The sequence below is a fragment of the Nothoprocta perdicaria genome, unplaced genomic scaffold (assembly GCF_003342845.1).
Source record: "Nothoprocta perdicaria isolate Ctin4 unplaced genomic scaffold, notPer1 scaffold_11, whole genome shotgun sequence".
Lineage (NCBI taxonomy): Eukaryota > Metazoa > Chordata > Aves > Tinamiformes > Tinamidae > Nothoprocta > Nothoprocta perdicaria.
This window is the reverse complement of record NW_020454205.1, coordinates 6,905,979-6,924,180: the sequence shown is the minus strand read 5'-3', so window position 1 is coordinate 6,924,180 and position 18,202 is coordinate 6,905,979. Positions and strand designations below refer to the sequence as shown.

Below are 18,202 nucleotides of genomic sequence, written 5' to 3'. Positions count from 1 at the left end.
CGGGCACCCAGGGGCCCCTCCGCTTGCTGCGAGCCGCGTGTCCCCGAGCAAATCTCCCCTGGGCGACGGGCTCCGGGTGCAAGGGGCTGGCCAGGGCTCCCTGGCCTTTCACTGCTCTAGGTGCCTGATTTAGCAGCTGTACCTATTTATCTCTCTGCGTATATTTATAAATATGTATATATAGAGGCCCTCCCCAGCAGCCCGGAGCCTCGCTATTTCCGGGCGCTGAGCACCAGCGCTCCCACGTGCCCTCGGCCGCCAGGGAGGTGGCGGCTGCAGGAGCTGCTGCCAGGGCCACAAGTGTGGCCGGAGCGCCCTGTCCCAGCGTGGGGCCCTGCGGCGGGGACACGGGCACAGGGCGGCTCTCCTGAGCTTGTCCTGCTGGGATGTGGTGTGGTCCTGCAGCACTGGCCACGGGGGCAGCTGGGCATGGGCAGGGAGGTGGGCATGGGGAGGTGGGCATGGGGAGGTGGGCATGGAGAGGGAGGTGGGCATGGGGAGGAAGGTGGGCATGGGGGTGGTCGTTGCAAGTGGGCTCTTAGGGGGGTTCCTGACGCAGGGAACGCAGCGCGTGCCTGCTCTGTGTCTCTGCTCGCTCGGTGCCGTCCCCTCGTGGGTGGTGACGGCCCGGGCGGCCTCTCTGTGTCCCCGCAGCACCTACGGCGAGCTGACCAACTGCACGGCGCTGCTGGCCGAGAAGCTGGCCTGCTACTGGCCCAACCGCCTGGTGGACGACTTCTTCGTGGCCGTGCACCGGCACTACTTCCGCAACTGCTCGCAGTCGGGCCGGGCGCTGCGCGACCCGCCGGCCACGGTGCTCTGCCCCTTCATCGCGGGCCCCGTGCTCGTCACGCTGCTGGCCACGGCGCTCGTCGTGTGGCGCAGCAAGCGCAGCCAGGGCGGCGTGTAGCGCCGCGGCGCGCGCGGTTCCCGCCGCGGGCCCGGGGCGCGTGGGCAGCGCGGAGCAGAGCGGGGCGAGCTCGAGGCTTTTCCTCAATAAAGGAGGTGGCAAACGGGGCCGCGGCTGTCGGTGCTGCTGGGGCCGGGCGTGCGGCGCTGCAAGGGGATCGGCCCGGGGCGCGCGAGGCCGTGGGCGGGATGGGGCCTGGGCCCAGCAGGTGCCCGGGGCGCTGGGCTGCTGGGGCCTGCCCCTCTGTGACACCCTTGTCCTCACTGGGGGCTCAAAGGGGTGACCCCGGGCACGCGATACCCTGGGCTGCTGCCATCCATGCGCCAAGCGGCGACCAGAAAAGGCCCCTTCGCTGCATTTGCACTGAACTCTCTATTTTAGCTAATACTACACGTTTATTAAGTTAGGGATTAGCTTCTCTCTCTTTCAGCTGCTCCACGCAATGAATAGGAAGGAAGAACACCACAGCCCACGCAGGAGCCCCAAATTACCGTGTGAAAGTTGGGTGCTTGCAGCAAAGCCCGTGCGTGCGGGAGGCCCCGCGGGCCCGGGGCTGCCGGCCGTGGCCGCGGGACACCCCGTCAGCACCAGCTCCGAGCCGCCCTGGCTCGGCTGCTGCTTTGGTTCCTCGCTTTTTCCCCCTCCTCCCCCAAAATCAGGCAAGAGGGATTAAAAAAAAAGTGTAAATACAGTTCCAATAGTGATTTCTCTTAAGTTCTCAAGCATATCTCATCAACAGGATATACAGTACAGTTCGGAAGAGTAAACATCTTAAAAGTAAGCAAACAACTGGTTGCGACCAACATACACAATCTCTCGCCGCATCGAGGCCCCCCTCTCCGCTTCACATGGACAGGTTATGGAGTTAGTTTTCTTCTTCGGAACGACATGGACACAGGACTGGGACAACCCGGGCTGGTTGGGCTGCTGCTGCTGAAGTTCAAGACAAGTCTACGGTGTGAAAGCCAAGGTCCTGCCACCCGCCGCCCTTCATCATCTCGCGTAGCGCTTCATGTAGTCTTCAACTTTATTGCGAAAGTCCTCCTAGGGGGAAGCAGAGCCGCGCTGAGCCGGGAACGACAGGCAGCGGGAATCGCTGCCCCGGCTTGGATGTCCAGGGAGCGAGTTAGGCTGCTCCACGCTCCCAGCAGCTCTGGAAGATGGTTTAAGGCCAGAAATGTTATAGCAGGGGGAACAAAAACATAAGCAAACTTAAGGGAAATTCCACCACCAATGTTGTTTTCCTCAAGAGAGCAAGGACTCTGTGCTTTGAAATGAAACCAGATGGTGCAAATTACAAGCGTTCATTGCACACAGAACACGGGAAGATGCTGGACTCCTCAGCATCAGGCACGTGCTGGGCAGCTCCAGTGTCTGAGGGTGCCTCTGGTACCTGAGGATCAGGGCACAGTGTTTTTGAACTAACTGCTACCAAATGATGTGTCTGTTTGAGCAGCTCTCAGGTTTCAGGCTGTCTCGGGTCTCCTAAGATACCAAACCAAACCTGGAACCCTTCCCATTTCTATTGGGCTCTGACAGGCCACCGACTACCCGGATACAATTAAAATAGCAAATAATAACAACAAATGATGCCAAACCCCCTCGTTTAATGCTTATTGTGAATATTTTCCATATTAGTGTTTTCTCACAGCACCAAAACTCATTTTCTCAGAGAAATAAAAATCAGAGCAAGTCAGGCAGAGCACTGCCCCACGTATATACATACCGCAGCAAGTAGCACAGGGGCGTTACGGAGGTGAGTAAAAGGCAGGCCGCTTTGCAGAGGCACAAGCCCCTGGCCAGCAGAACTGCTGCTTGCTGCGCGGCAGGGGCTCAGAGCTGAGCTCAGGGCAGCGGGGCTCAGCAGGGCCGGATGCCCCGGGCCCAGGGGCTCCATGGAGCAGCTCCACGGAGCCCCGCGGCCAACGGGCTCTGCCAGGCGCTGCTGCCCGCGCCCCGGAGCCGCCGTCCCCTCTGCTGCTGCAAGGGCAGATCCCCAGCGAGCGGGCAGCTCCGCTCCCGGCTTCCCAATGGAAAGCCTCGTGTTGCTGGAACAACTCACCTCTCAAATGGTCAACTGATCCTTCAGCACAGCAACAAGCTCAATGAAGCACCTAAACACCGGCAGGCTGTAAAATGCTACCGCTGCAGTATATGTTACCCCGAGCCCCAAAATCTCCTCAGTACCCAGCCAGGACGGGCGCTGATCCCACATTAGGTGTCTCTGAGAATTCCCTCACAGAAGTACAGACAAGTACAGGAATGAAACATACTGATTGGCACATGTACCTAAGCTCTATGATCCTTTTGCACTTAAGAATGATGAAGCTTTTGGAACACAGGACATTCTCTTTTGGGAATGGTTTTACAGATACATCAGTAGGAACCTACCCAGTAAAATGAGATAATGGTATAAAAGCAGCTTTGGTTCATTATCCATCATATACCCGCTGCTGGCAGGCAGCACTTCACACCGTGTAGGATGTGGCCAAGTCCTCCTTGCTCCTGCAACTTGGACCATCTCCCTTCCCACCACGGGGAAGGGTGCGGAGCCCATGGAGCTCCGTGGAGCGGGCGGCCCTGTGTGTCCGGCTGCTCCCCCTGCAAAGGGCTGCGCTTCGGGAAAACCATCCGAGCCATCCCGGCCCCTCAGGCCGCGCTAGCAACACGTCCCCAGGAGGATGCCGCTCATTCCCGAGAGAGGAAATGCCTTGGGGATCTCCGACCTTCCGGGACAGGTTCCATGGGCGGCGGAAACCCGAGCTGCCCGCGCCGGGCTCTGTAAAGCGGCCGCTCCGGGTGCTGCTCCGCGAGCACCCAGGGCAGGTGAGGCCCATGGGGCTTCCTGCCGCCTTTCGGCAACCCGCCCAGGTTGACGTTTCAAAGCAGCGCAATTTGCCAAGGAATAAACTGGGAAAGTGTCACTTCTGAGCTGCTACTTTGCCTAGAGCCATGCAGAATCCAAGTGCTGAAGCATCCACTTTTCTGCCCTGGCCTCAGCAAGTTAAACCATCTGCAGAAGCTTAACCAACTTTACTGAACCAGAAAGGGGCTCCATCCATAACCAAAGAGTTATGGAAGATGAGCAATGGCTTCTATAAATACTTGTAGCATTAGAAAAGATTTTTTTCCCCCATTTCCATCTGTTAGCACAATTAGCAGATGCGCTGTTGCTCATTTGCACATGCTGCTTCCTGGGAGAAGGCTTTAGAGCCTATGGCATGGGCGCATGGTGCAAAATGGGAAGAAATCTGTCCCCAAAGTCCCCAATGTGCTTCTGTGCATGCTTGAATGCCACGGAAAAGCACGGGGTTGCCACAACTGCTGTGAGAGGCACAAACTCCAAACAGGGCAGTTGGTTGCGCTGAGGAAGTGAAGGATTTACTGGAGTAAAGCTGGAGATCAGCGAGTGCAGCGCGGCGCAGGGCGAGTCCTTACGAGAAGCCGTTTCTTGGCTCGGGACCGCACTGCCATCCCCAGTGAAACGTTTCAGCTAAAACCAGCAGAGCCACAACAGAAACTCAGCGGCTTCCCCAAGAACACACCGAGTTGGAAAGTCTTTTAAGGCCAAACGCTCTGCGGAGGCGCCGGCGTTGGCCACGAGCGCACGCAAAAGCCTTGCATGGTTTTAGCCAGCACCTCCGCTCCGGGCGCTCGTGCCGGCGCAGCAGGAGGGCAGCCGGGCACGGGGCTGTGCGTGCCCAGGCTCCCGGGGTCCCCACTGCAGCACACGGCAGCACAAGCTGCCCTTCCGCCCGGCGACAGCTTTGTCTGGGCGAGCGGAGCGCGGCTGCCGTTAATCAGAGCATTTCTTGAGTGTTTCATAACCTCTTGTGGAAGAAAGCAGGAAACAGACGCTCTATTCAGTATCCAAGAATAAACGCGAGCTGCTTATTTTACCTGAAGAATAAACCCCCGAACGCTCATGCTTTTATTGCATCACCGCTCAGTTATAAATAAAAAGCAGAGCTCTTCAAGAAAACCGTCAGAGCCGGGTCCTTCCTGATACCCTCAGAGCTCCCAGCGTGCTGAGGAACGATGCAGAACTCCCAACCTGAAGAAGGGAACGAGGTGAGGAAGCACAAAGCCTGATTTTAGCCAACGGACAAAGGATCATAGTCCAGGAGGAGCTGGCACGGGCCTAGGCAAGGCAGCGCAGCAAGGATGAGACTAATTTCATGCCAATGCTAATGTAAGCAATGCAGCCATGCAACTATTCTGGAAGTCGATATGAAAAACAGACTTGTTGAGCGCGGTATCTGCTGCAGGCCTTGGGACAACCTGCTCAGATGCCCAGCAGGAACTGGACCATCCCGTGGGAAGGAGTGTCCTGGCATCTCCTGACATACCTCAGCTGGAGAGGAAGCATCAGGCTACGGGATTCCTGAGGTGCGGAGACCACCACATGGGGCAAGACGTTCCTCACACTGACAGGTGTCTTACGACACCTCTTATGACACCAAACTCTTGTAATTTTTTATTATTAACCAAGAAACACGTGCGACTTCGCAGACTTAGACCAACTGCAAGATCAGGTCAACGAGTGAATGGAAGAGAAGGAGAATTCCAGCTTTTGGATGAACTAAAAGGAATTACAAATGCTACAAAAGAGGTAAAGCAACGCGATGCTCATGCACGGAGCAAACGTTAACGTGATCCCTGTAAGCAGAGCAGCAAATATTATCAGATATGCAATTTTACAAGGATTAAGTGCCACTTCTTGTATGCCTTGAGAATTAACACTGCAAGATGAGGAAACACGAGGTTCAAAGCCTTGACCTCAATTAGTGATGAAGCCATCTCGGCAGCGCAAGCCTCTGCTGTTGGCGTAACGGCAGGCGGCACTGAAAGTTTAATGAGAGTTTTACGAAAATCTCCTAAAAATTAATGTAGGCTGATCACTAATGACTTAAAATATGGCTAAAGAAGGAGATAGGGCTGAAGAGGAAAACAAAGAGAAATGCAAGTGAGAAAAGGAGAGCTCCCTCGACAGCCCCGCGGGGCACGAGCGCCACCAAACCGCTGCTGTCGAGACAGCCAACCTTCAATTTGCAGCTGCTTTAACAGCCCCAGCTCGTCCTCACTTAACTTGCAAGCCACCTAGCGACGCTCTCCAGTCGCCTCCCCCCGTTTTCATCACTCTCCCTCATTTTATAATTCTGCACATTATTCTGAATAATAATTTCGGGTGCAGGAACGTCGCGCCGGCAGCCCCCCAAACAGCCCCAGCCGGCGGCCAAGGAGCACGGGAAGGATCAAAGCCTCCCGAGGGCAGCGGCGGCCCAGGCTCACCCATCTCTCCACACCCCGTCGGCGCTCGCTCCCTTCCTCTCCTCGCACGTTGCTGCCGTCGTCGGATCCTCGTGAGCGTCTCGGCAGCTCCTGGGATGCTCCAGGCCGGATCCCGGATCCTTCAGCCTGTTAAGATGGGATGAGTTCCCCTCCTCCCCCTCCCCAGTTACAGTTTGACAACCTAGAGAAATTTAATCAAAAAATTACCTGAGACGTGAAAGCGCCCTGCAACGCCGCAGCCTTCCCCACTTACAATAATTTACATTAATCACATTAAATTGATTGCTTCGACGGAGCAAGGCCAGGTTTGGCTTTTCCTTTCCGCCTTTTCTATCAGTCGTGCACTGCCTGGCACAGGAAATTATCCTCCTGGTGGTGGTCTTTGTTTATTTATTTTTAGATGTTTTTATTTTTTAGACAGATGCCACCAACTTTAACCACACACATGGGACAGACTTTCCGTTTAGTTCCTTCTTAAAAAAAATATATATAATACATTATATAAATATATATCTTATTATATTTTAATATATATATCTAAAGATTATATATCTATATAGCTATATAGATATCTATATAGATATCTATAGATATATATAGATATATAAAAAAGAGGAATTTATGACCTGAGCAAGCAAGATGAGTAGCACACAGCAGAGAGCTGGGCTCTGCTCCTCCAAAAACACAAACGTGTTGGAGCACAGAGAGAAAAGAGGCTCCGAAGCAGCCCTGTGCAGAAGCCCTGAGAAGCTGCTCGAGTCAAAATTAAGCAGCAAAATATGATTTAGATGCCTGAGGTGTTAATACAGGCCTGAGCACCTGCCTCGGGTCTCTGGCGACTCGCACAACCTTCAGCTCCTGTCACTGAGAAACTGGGCTCAAAACTGCGCCATGGACAGGGAAACTGCCATCGCAGCCCTCAGACCTAGTCACACAGTGAACGCCAAGCAAATTCTGCTGTAAACCTGCATTAGCCAGCCACACAATGCTGAAAATACACAAAAAACACTGGTTCTCTTTAAGACTGCTTCCTTAGTTCATTATGAAAAGGCAGCAGCAAGATGAAGTTACTGAGAATTATTACCAACTGTTGTAAGAAAAATCTAGACAAGGTGAGAAACTTGGCTCAACTGCAAAGATTAAAAGAAAAAAAGGTCAAAAAATCTGAAAGTTTCAAATCCTCTGACTGCAACAGAAGGTAAATTTCCAGGGAAAAAATAACCAAACAAGCAAGCCTCTAAGTGAGGAAACGTGAATTTTCATCTGTGATAAACCAAGTCAGAGTGTTGAAGCAGCTGGACGGTGCCTGATTTTTTCCAGTGCTAAGAAGCAGCAGAAAATCTGCTGCCACAAGACCTTGCACTGGACGCTGTCATCAATGCTTTTCTCTCCTTTTTTTTCTTTTTTTCAAAAATGAATGTGAGGGTCAACAAGGGCATATTTGAAGTTAATACCAGCATCACCCTACCTGAGGAGAGATCTAAAAGCCTTTCTGTTTGTGGCACATCTTTCATGTGACGCTCAACAGGTCATCAACACAAGTTGCAGACTCTTGACAAGCACGCGGTGTGCGCTCTGCTCCCCACTTCCCTGTCCCCCATGCAAACTTTGGGTTCTTGCTAGGAAGGAGCAAGACACTCAACGAGACCTGAGCCCTTCACGCTGGGTCATGAGAGCTGGGGGGCTGCTGTATCAAAGTGCTGCATCAGGCTCGTGCTCTGGAAGTGCAACGAGTGAGGAAACACTCCTCACCTTTCCTCAAGGAAGGAGCAGCAGATGTCCTGAGCAAGGTGGAGCAGGTCGCTAGACTTTATCTTTTGATGTGTTCCTACCAGGGTTGTCCTGGAGGTGCCCTGAGTGTGGAGCCCACCAGGAAAAGCAAAGCCACCACATCCCAGCAAATTACAAAATAAACTGGAGCAAGGCAGAGATTGAAGCAAGCAGCAGAGCTGTCAGTCATAACTGTAACGTTACTGGCAAGCGCAGAGCAGGAAACAGGCCGATACCGCAGCATGTCCCATCTGGTAACTCTGCACAATTAGCAAAATAGCAGGCTACTTCCATCACCTTGGAGCTGGATATTATCGTGCCTCCTTCCAGCAGCAGCAAGCTCGCATTCTGTTTTATCTCCATTCATTTATGCACGGCTCCTGCAGCCCACCGCGCTCACAGACCGCTCGCCGCCGCGACGCGCGCCTGTTCCTGCAGTAAACACGAGTGAAGGGCAGGTAATCTACAGCCCGGCCCCCTGCCTCCCTTGGCCCCGCAGCAGGAGGGGATTTATTTCCATGTGTGATGCTGAAACAGAGGCAGCGCAGCGAGCTGGTGCTCTGCAGAGCAGCTGCTGCATAAGCAACACAAAATTAAAGATAAATCTGGAGCGGTTCGGCGCGTTTCAGCTGCTTTTTCGTGGAAAAGGCCCTGAGGGTGCCTGGCATATTGCACACTTTGCACACTCTGCCAGTGTTTGCCCATCTAGCTCCAAGCCTCACACTCAGAACGGATCCTCCTGCCCTGTCAGTAACCTAAAAAAGGGCTTTACTAATGCCCCAAAGTTCTGCAAAGTTACTTTCAATACAAAATCTCTAATCTCCAAATATAAACATAATTTTAATAGTATAAACATATGAAGACAGTGTCACTCATAAATGCTTCTGACACTAAAGCAGTAAGAAAATAAAGCAGATATGAGACAGCTGTTCACCTGAACAATTAAATGACTTCATTTAAAGCAGAAGATCTGAGGAAAAAATACAATGATCTTTTTTCCCCAAATATATTTTAATGCTAGTTTTTGTGGTTCTGGTTGTTTGCTTAAAGGGTCCAAAACACCCACCTCATGTTATCATTGAGCTCTTCATCTGCATGCTTCAAACAGCTTCAAATAGACCCAAGATCTGTTATATGAGGTTATATTAGTATGGGAAAAATAAATTCAAAAGGTCAATGAAATTGAGAAAAATACAAATTTGAAAATACTATTTCATTTCAAATGCATTTCTTTAATTACACTGGAAAATGGATTTTCAAGGTATCAAGGTTTCAAGGTATCCTTACATCTAAATGTGACTGAGCTCTTATTCTGTCTAAGCACAGGGATAAAAAGGCAGACAGATGAAAGTACAGCTGGCCATGGCATTATTTAAGAGAAGATCAAATTCCAAATGCTGCACAGGCTGCAAGCTCTGGGACTCCTTAGCTGTCTGAAGGCTCCATCAATCCAAGGACAAAATGACTCTGAACTTCAGCAGACACAGAACATCCCTAATCCATCAGCGTCCCGTATTTAGCATTTTGTCTGCGAGACACACAGGAATATCTAGCAGCATAAGCACAAAAGCAAAACCACAAGATTCCTGGTCTGTGTGTCATATTGATACCACGTTTGATAAAAACAATGGACAATGACAGCTTTTGAGGCAGGAGAACAATCTGGGAGAAAAGTCAACTTTCTATATGCTCAAGGGGATGCCTTAAGAAACCCACCCACATTTCTAACTTTGTTTTCTCACCTGGGACTGCTATTTATAGGCAGGGCACTTGCTGGCACCTTCCTCTCTCAGCAGCTCCCTTATTTTCAGAAGTCATCCGTGATGTCCCCTCCTGAATGTGGCCCACGTAGTGGCCCGTTGTGAGGTGCTGCTGGCCCTAGTCCCATTGCCCGAGGAAGGATTGGAGAAGTTGAGATTATTCCACAGACTCCTCAAGGGTTGGCTATTTCAGGACTCCAAAATACTGCACGTAATTATGAAAGCATACAAAAACTCTTCAGGGAAATTCGAAGACTACAAATGTTTCTAATTATCAATGGTATTTCTAATGGAATTAGATTAGGCTCTCACTTGTAAAGACAAGAAAACAGTCCTCAAGCAATTCATGGAAAACGTTCATCCCAGAAGACTCATTAGAACAACCTCTGAAGACTGTGAGCAATTGATAGACTTTTTTTAGTCTAGTTTCTTAGGAACTGAGGTTATGCTGGGCAATTAAAATCCTAAGAGGAAACCTAACAGGCAGCTTCAGACTCCATAAAGACATGAACATTATAAATCCATCTCCACAGGAATAGTGAAGTAACACATTTTCTTTAGTACCAAGGGAAGCCTTCAGTAAGAAAAAAAAAAAGTAGTAATGTATTTTCATATGCTAAAAGAAAAAAAGGAAAGAAAAAGACTGAATAGCTGTCACAGCAGCATGCAGGTAACACAAGGAAAAGTCTGTCCCAGCACCTCTCTTCCTTGGGAACTCCTGTCTTCACATAACCCTTAATCGATGTCTGACTCTGTGATTTATCTGAGAGTGCAGGTCATGGAAACACACCACGAGCTGTGAGGAAGTGAGGCTGGCAACACTGCCCTTGGTGTCTGCTGGACAGGGGAAGGGGCAAGAGAGGCTGGGAGATGTGATCAGTGGAATGAGGAGACTTGGCAAAGGTCTGGGGACTCTCCTTTCAATAGCTCACCCCGGCTGCAGGGAAGTGGGGCTCTCTTCTGCAAGACAGCCTGATTTTTGAGATCCCTTCTCCCCTTTTCAATACACAGCACGAGAACATCTTCCTCGTGGTTTGTGACCGCCCATCTTGGTGGTGCAGGCTGGCGTCCAATCTCACTGCCAGAGACCTCTGCAAACACACCAGGGCTCCTATGGGACGAGTAACATGGTGGGGCCAGATGGAAACAGCGCTGCGACCGCACGGCTGACGTATTAAAGAAACAAGAGAGTTGCAAGAAGATAATAAATTGTCCACAGCCACATTTAACTGCATAATGTTATATACATATGCCACTCCTCTCCCAAATTTTCCCCTTAGTCTTCCTATAAAATTACAAGCATCTTTCCTAGTGTAAAAACACAATGATGTCTAACAGACTCGTAACAGTGTATAATGCTACGTGAGAACAGATGGAACTGGAAATGCAGTGATTACCAAATGCAGAAATGCTATAGCTCTAGTTAAAACTGTGCTAAGCCCAAACTCCTACACGGAAACCAACGTGAAAAAACTCATCATTACAGTATGACAATAACAGCTACAAGCCTCGCTCCTGGTCTAGCTGTGGGAAAGGCAGGGGAACAAGTCAAAGTCATCTGGTTGACAGTGGCAGATGACAAGAAAACCAAAAAGAAAATCCCAGGCCCCTTCTGCACAGGGGCTCCTAAAAACCCAACAGGTACCTGGGAAACGGGAGCAGGTATCGAGCAGCATCACAGAGCTCTGGAGTGTCCTTAATGCTCTCCCAGGGACACACTTGCCCCCTCTGTGGAGACAGGGCAGGGACACGAGGCTCCTGCTCTTCAGCAAGTCCTGGGTCCTATAACCAGCAACACATGACACTGCTTTCCAAGGAAGCTTTCGATATAATCAGGGCTTTCAATTAAGCAGAAAAACTTGTATTTACGCTAGACCCTTGGCAAATGTAAATGTATTCCGGCCAGATTGCTCAGCTTTGGCATTTCAGAGCTGTCTGTAGAAGTCACACAAAAGAAGAGACCTTAGAGCTTTTCACAAGGAAAAAACCTCGCAGACAGCCAGCTATTTTACCCCTCAAGAATGACACAGCAGGATACATTTCCATACAGTCAATACTGATGAAGGAGTTTCAATGGGAAAGAAACTCAAAAAGGAAAATAACGCTGGGTGATAAGGCTGTTCAGGTTCTTCTATGAAACTACTCAAAATTGACACATGGATCAACAAGTAAATGAGCGTTTTCTCATCTGTAAGATGACAAAAATTGCATATCCTTTTAAATTATCACAGGAGGAGACTAGAGTTAAAATAGGATACGGTATTAGCATCCATGCTATGGCAAGGCTTGATCTGGAAGAAAGCAAAGGAGTATTTTAGAAAAATGTCTCCTATTTCAGCTACGTGAACTGTGCAACGAATCTTGTTGTGCAGTGAACATACAGCTGTAAAATGTCTTAATAGGAAATATAAGGGCTGGGGTGGTTTTTAAGGAAAGCAGCCAACAGGACTGTACTGATGTGACATCCCCAAGCAGTCAGGATTCATGTCTGCACAGAAGTATTTTCTAGATTTCAACTGACAAACAGTAGGTGCAGTATCCAAAACACCTCTGGCTAAGAAATACAAAAGTTTGAACCACCAAGCTCATTTGGGTTTGTATTATCAAGGCATATTGCTGTTCTTGCTATATTTAGTCCTTCTGGCTACCACAGAAAATAAATCAACGCAGCTCTTTTTCAGTGTTCACCACAACAAATCTGCATCTTTTTCAACTTCATTTATAAATACAAAGTCAATAAAATGTATATATTTACTGCTGCTGTTTAGAAATCCATGGAACAGATCCTATTGCCCATCAGCTGCTCTGGCTCTGCACGGAACTACTGCCAGACAGACTTTGCTGTGAAATGAAAGGCAGCCCTGGCTAGTTGGCCACTGAGCTGTTCTTCAGAATCAACAGAAAACACCTCACACCACGAAATTCATAGTATTATATCTGAAGCACCTACCAGTTTAACAAAGGCAGGGGAAATCGGATAGAGAACAGGATCTGCAGGTCACTGATTACAGTGACAATGAAACCACCTGAGCAGCAGCACTTAATGCACACAAATGAGAGGGTCCTGTCTCTAAAAAATTAATATATGTTACACAAGATAGCAGTATCTTGTAACACTGACCAAGATTTTTAAGCGTATTTATGCAGGAATAGATTAAAATTGTCCCTGGCAGCCTGCTGTGTGGTACAAACATCCCCGCAGAATGGTCCTCCCCTCGTGAGCAGTGAGGAGGCAACAGCTGCCGTGTGCCCCTCAGTGTGGCTTCCCCCAAACTCTGCAAGGCAGCAATCAGTTTGGATATCTTAATCCAGCCTAGGGAACGGCACAGACGTCGTTTTTGTGACGTGAGCAGCCAGAGGCAGGTCTCAGCTTAGCTGCTACCCTCTCCGGCAGCCGCATTGGGCCTCTCCCGGGCCTCGCGGGGGCATCGCTGACCTTGCCCTCCAGGAGCGCCACAGAAGTGCCCTCCACGTCCCCTCTCCGCGCCTGCCACAAGCCACACGCTCCCCTGCTGTCCCTGAGCAATGGCCTTTCCTGCAACTATCCTTAGCACACAGGCACTGGTATGCAGAGCCACGTCTACGTCACTGCACATGTGTATACCGTTGGGTGGGGTGCTTGTGTGCATGCATGCATACTATCCATACAGTATTTGTGTATTTGCATTCCGCATGTAGAGACATCCCAGGAGGAGTTCATAAAAACTCCCAACCTCACGTGCATTACATTGTATTCATGCTGTGCATGACAAGCATTTTCTCGAGGATGGGACAGGGCCACAGCAAATTCACTTCATAATAAAATGCTTCTCTCTCTCTATATATAGCACATAAGCTAATACCTGCACCTAGAGGGACAAAAGGTAACACCAACTACATTCATAACCTTCGAGGCTAATTGTAACAGCAATGTAATTTCCTCTCCCTAGGCTGCTGGCTTTACCTGCTTTCTTTAGGCAATGCTCCCCAGGAGAAATCCAGCAGGGCCTGGTAAAACCTCAGCAGCACAAGACTCTGTCAGTGACTTAGCACCAAACTCACGGAGCACTCAACACAGATAACAACAACAACAAAAGTTCATGTGGAAGAACACAAATGACAGAGACACTCCATCTATTTCGAGTTAAATAAATTTTAAAATGTTAGTTTCTACACTGAATATTTCTAACTCAGAAGATGACCAAATATTCCTAGCTTCCCCTTAAGGCTTCTTTCCCCAACTGTTCATAAAACTTCCATGCTCTTCGTGTAGCAGTGTGTAATTTGAATGTTCACCTCCCTCCTTTTGAGGAGGGTGTTTTTAAAAGCACTTTTTAAAAGCAGTTTACAGCCTTCTTTGGTTAGGATTCCTAAGATTTTGGAAGGAAGCAGGAAGATGCAGGACAGTGATCTCTCAGTGTTTCTTTCTTTGGGAAGACTGTCAAGCTTCCCAAGTATGAGGTACAACTACATTTATTAGCAGCACTGATAAGCCTCACGAGCCACAGTCTCAGCATATCTGACACCATGTTTTGCTGGTGTTATTCTTTGCCAAAATGGTATAATAAAACGACAAAGAAAACCTCTCATATGGTAGGTGCTAACTAAATTTTTCCTTCTTTGGGCTAACCAGCTCCTCCCAGCTTTGCAGACACTGAGAAGACTAACACTAGCTACAAGATCTTATTGAACAAGAAACATCTGGAAAGTTAACCTTGCAATCCTGATGCTTCCTCTTGAGAGGAAAAAAAAGAGGTAAATTCGGGGCACTGGCTGACTTGGCATTTTCAGTGAACTCCTCAAACCATCACTTACCTGGAAAGTTTCTCTAGTCTTTAAGACCTTCAGCAAAAACAACACCAATGTAAATGTCCTGTGCTTTAGGCACCCATATAATGCGATGTGCAACTTTAGCAACCCATGTAAAGTTATTATTTCTGCTCACCTCTGTGTCCACATTCAATCTCAGCGGAGAGGCACACTTCCAAACTGCTTATTAGTTGGGCCACTAGTGATTTCCATATTTTGCTCTGTCTCATCCATATTACACAAAGAATAAACAGGACCAATAAAAATACTACAAAGACTGGAAAATTTTCACCTCTGGCTTTCCACTGTGCTCAAATTTCTCCCAGCTTAATTAGCACACGCACCATATAAGACTTGTGAAGGAGAAAATGTATTTTGAAAGAGATAGAGAAGGATGAGCTCTTTTTGCAGGTAAAAGCCATTTCATACAACTGCGCCAAAAAAAAATCCCCTATCCTTTGCTTCACACAACATATGGAGCTTCAGGGAAAATCTCTGAGAGAAGAAGAAAAATACTAACAATTCTGCAAATATGTTTATATTATGATCAACAATGCTAGCATACGGCTCGTTACACTACAGCGTTAGGTCTGTCCTTCCACATAAAGCAGGTTTTGTTTGAGTAACTGGTTGCTGATATTCTGAGTCACTCCCTTGCCTAAAGTACCAGCTCAAACACTATAAAAGGATCAACTTAGGACCAGAGTGCCGCTTTAAATAAACCACTGACTCACCTTGTCACGCAAATGATGCTCTGCAGCCTCGATATTCAAAGGATCGTCAAAATTCAAAAGATCCTGAAAGAGAACCAGAGAAAACAACGTTTTTTTTACCCTTACTGTTCAGTGCATTATGCAGAAAATCCAGAGAATTTATGAAAAACACAAGGAAACAAAGCAGAGAAAAGCGGCAGGTGTGGCTCCTTTTTCTCACCACCTTCCCAGATATTCCTGCCAGAGGTAAATACATGAGTGTGGTGGTTGTAAATCGGCTCACAAATCAACAAAGGGGCAAACCCGCCTGTTTCACTGCCCCACACTCAGCCCCTTGACACTCTGTGGCAGTGATGCACCCGGATTTGAAACATTCAGATATTTTCAAATCTTTTTTTTTTTTTAGGGAATATCCAAATTTTCTGGAGGCAGAAATCCTGCTGACTTTCTTTGACGTGCACCATTAACAAAAAGTTCAGACCTATGAACTGCCCAGTGATAAAGGAGTGAGAATTTTCTTAACGCCACCTCCATGTAGTAAAGTCAGTTTTGTTTCATTTGTTGGCAAACTCCATAATGTGAAGCCTGGCAGACCACAAAGTTTTAGTGAAATGGGAATAAGCGGGTCTACAGTGAAGCAAAAGGAGTGCCAAGACCCCAAGATAAAAGGGCAGGCTGGGGGCAGAGAGCAGAATAGTCCAACCAACTCTCAGGGCTACCAGTTCCACCTTAATGGGGCTTAACTTTGGAAGAAGACAGCGCCTAGAGTTTAGAACAGAAAGCATGTGCACAATGATGCCTTTCTCTCCAGAAAGAGGGTCACGCTGGTTTTTCAACGCCTGGCTTTTCGGAGCAGCTGGGCTTGAGGGGAAGGCAGGAGCCCGCTCGGCAGGACGGCTCCGATGGAGCCGCCGCATCCCGCGCTTCCCGAGCGCTGCCAGCCCTCTCGGCAGCTGCTCTCCCCGAGGTTATTGCTGCGTGCAGCTCAGGGCGGTCCCCACTGAAGGGACCTCTTTGTGTGGCAGCGGATCCCGCCGGCTGGCCGCTATTTAACATGCAGCAGGAGGCAGTGACGCTCTGGGGAAAAGGCAAACGCTCTCCAGCCTCGCTGAATCAAGTCACTAAAGGAGGTGTCGAAGCGAATGCAGCCTTTTGATGCCAGGCTCGGCCTGTGCTCGAGGCTTTGGGAAAGCCCTGGGAGCCCTGGCCATAGGAGGCAGCAGGATGGTGCTGCTCTGTCTCCAAACTCAAGCAAAATTATTCAGAGGCGACCCTGTGGGCACTGCAGCGGCTCGAGGAGCTCCCACCGGAGCCACTGACAGGGCAAATCCTGGCAGCGAAGCCACTCCGGGCCGTTCTTTGCTGTCCCCTGAGCTTTTGCAGCAACAGCGCTGGAAGGGGACCAAAATTCCGGGCTCCCTAAAAAAAGGCAGCTTTTTGTACGGGAAAGACTTGGCCTCCCTCCACTCATGGGGCGAAGGCCACTGTTGCAGGCAGATCCTGTCACCTCCCACGTTCCCGAGCTGCTCCTTGCTCCCGTGGATCCAAGGAGAAGGGGGGATATGGGGTTCCCGAAGGAAATCCATTTCAGTGGCTGCTCAGGCTTCCTGCAAATCCTGTGGGTGAATATGGAAGCCCTTGAACACGGATGCAGTTGTTCAAAAATAATAAAGAGGCTGCAGGGCAGTCGTTAACTACTGAGCCTCACCATTAACAGCCAGAATCCCAGCAACTCCTTCAGCAGAAGATCGTGGTTTCAGTTCCTGGAAACCAGCTGAAGAAAACTCACGTGCGTGGAAGATTCCAAGCATCTTTTTATGAAAATATCCAGCAAGAGATGTGTAACCAAAAGTCGAAAGAGGGGAGGAAAGGCATGATGGACCTTGCACAAGCTTTGCGGTTGTTCAAGCAAAACCACTAACTGATTTTACCCAGGGACTCATCCGATACCCACAGAAGCCAAGGGAAATAACAGCCTTAGCTGCAAGAGGCAGCAGGCTGGGTTCATTTAGGTGAGGCTTAGGCCAAACCAGGCGGAGAAAGGGAAGTGGATATGCAAAAATATGCTTTTACTTACAGTAAATAAAGAGTTTAATCCCCAGACAACATCCTGTAAAAGAAAAGCACAATTACTGGATATGCATGTCAGTCATTTTGAACAATCTGACATATTTCTACTCATTCAGGAAATTACTGGAAAACCAAATCTAGTTTGAGAGTTACGTTTTATTAGGTTAAATTCAGGTATTGAAAACTTTCCCTATTTCATGGATTGCCTAATATTTAGAAATCACCAACCCCCAAATCCTGCATATTCAAATACAAGCTCAGATTCCTTTTGAGCGTATAGGATGTTCCTCTTGCTTCCCTAAGGAAATGGATAATACCTTAGTATTTGCTACTGCCAAATTAAGCTGTGGCCCTTAGCTCGAAGAACTGGTACAAAACTTGATTTAACCATCAGTTCTTAAAATTAAAAGAGTGTCAGGCAAATACCTGAAGCTCTGTGAAACAGCAGAGAAAGCAGATCTAGGCGTAATGTGAGTACAATGACACCCTCTCTGTGAGAATATATGTCTCAAATTATTTATTTGCCTATCAGCTTTCCATAGTTGAACAGAGAGGGCCTGTAATTGCTGCCAATAAGAAGCTGCAAGAGAAACGTGTCTCCAACATTTCCTCAACTGCTGCCATCAAATGCAATCTGCTTTGAGGTGGGCACCTCCTAGCACTGACTTACAGGCTTTACAAGAGCCCCCACCAGCGAAGGGAGGCCAGCCCGAGCAGCACCCAACACCAGCAAACAGAGTATCTCAAAATACAAACACAAATCCCACCAAATCACTTCCCCACATCATTCCACCAACATTCTCAGTTGCTGGACCCCGTGGTTTAAAGAGACCAGAAAGCATGAAGAGGATCATTAGCATTACATAAATAGTTCGTGTGAAAAATTCTTAGCATCATTT

General features: G+C 48.8%; 2 protein-coding genes across 3 annotated transcripts in view; one reads left to right on the top strand and one right to left on the bottom strand.

Annotated features, from left to right (window-relative positions):
* Positions 1-910, top strand: part of RAMP1 (receptor activity modifying protein 1) — a 17,367-nt gene extending 16,457 nt beyond the window's left edge. The window contains exon 3 of the mRNA XM_026049251.1: positions 655-910. Within this exon, the coding sequence (XP_025905036.1) occupies positions 655-910 (256 nt within the window). The remainder of the gene's footprint in view (positions 1-654) is intronic.
* A 611-nt stretch (positions 911-1,521) lies between these two features.
* The window catches only part of UBE2F (ubiquitin conjugating enzyme E2 F (putative)), a 58,488-nt gene continuing 41,807 nt past the window's right edge, over positions 1,522-18,202 (bottom strand). The window contains exons 8-10 of one of the 2 annotated variants that reach the window (XM_026049044.1): positions 17,311-17,343; positions 15,255-15,317; positions 1,522-1,954 (exon numbers count right to left, since the gene is read on the bottom strand). In XM_026049044.1, the coding sequence (XP_025904829.1) occupies positions 1,904-1,954; positions 15,255-15,317; positions 17,311-17,343 (147 nt within the window). In that variant the 3' untranslated portion in view covers positions 1,522-1,903. Of the gene's footprint in view, positions 1,955-11,735; positions 12,024-15,254; positions 15,318-17,310; positions 17,344-18,202 lie in introns of those variants that run through there. The other variant, XM_026049035.1, reaches the window with a different exon arrangement.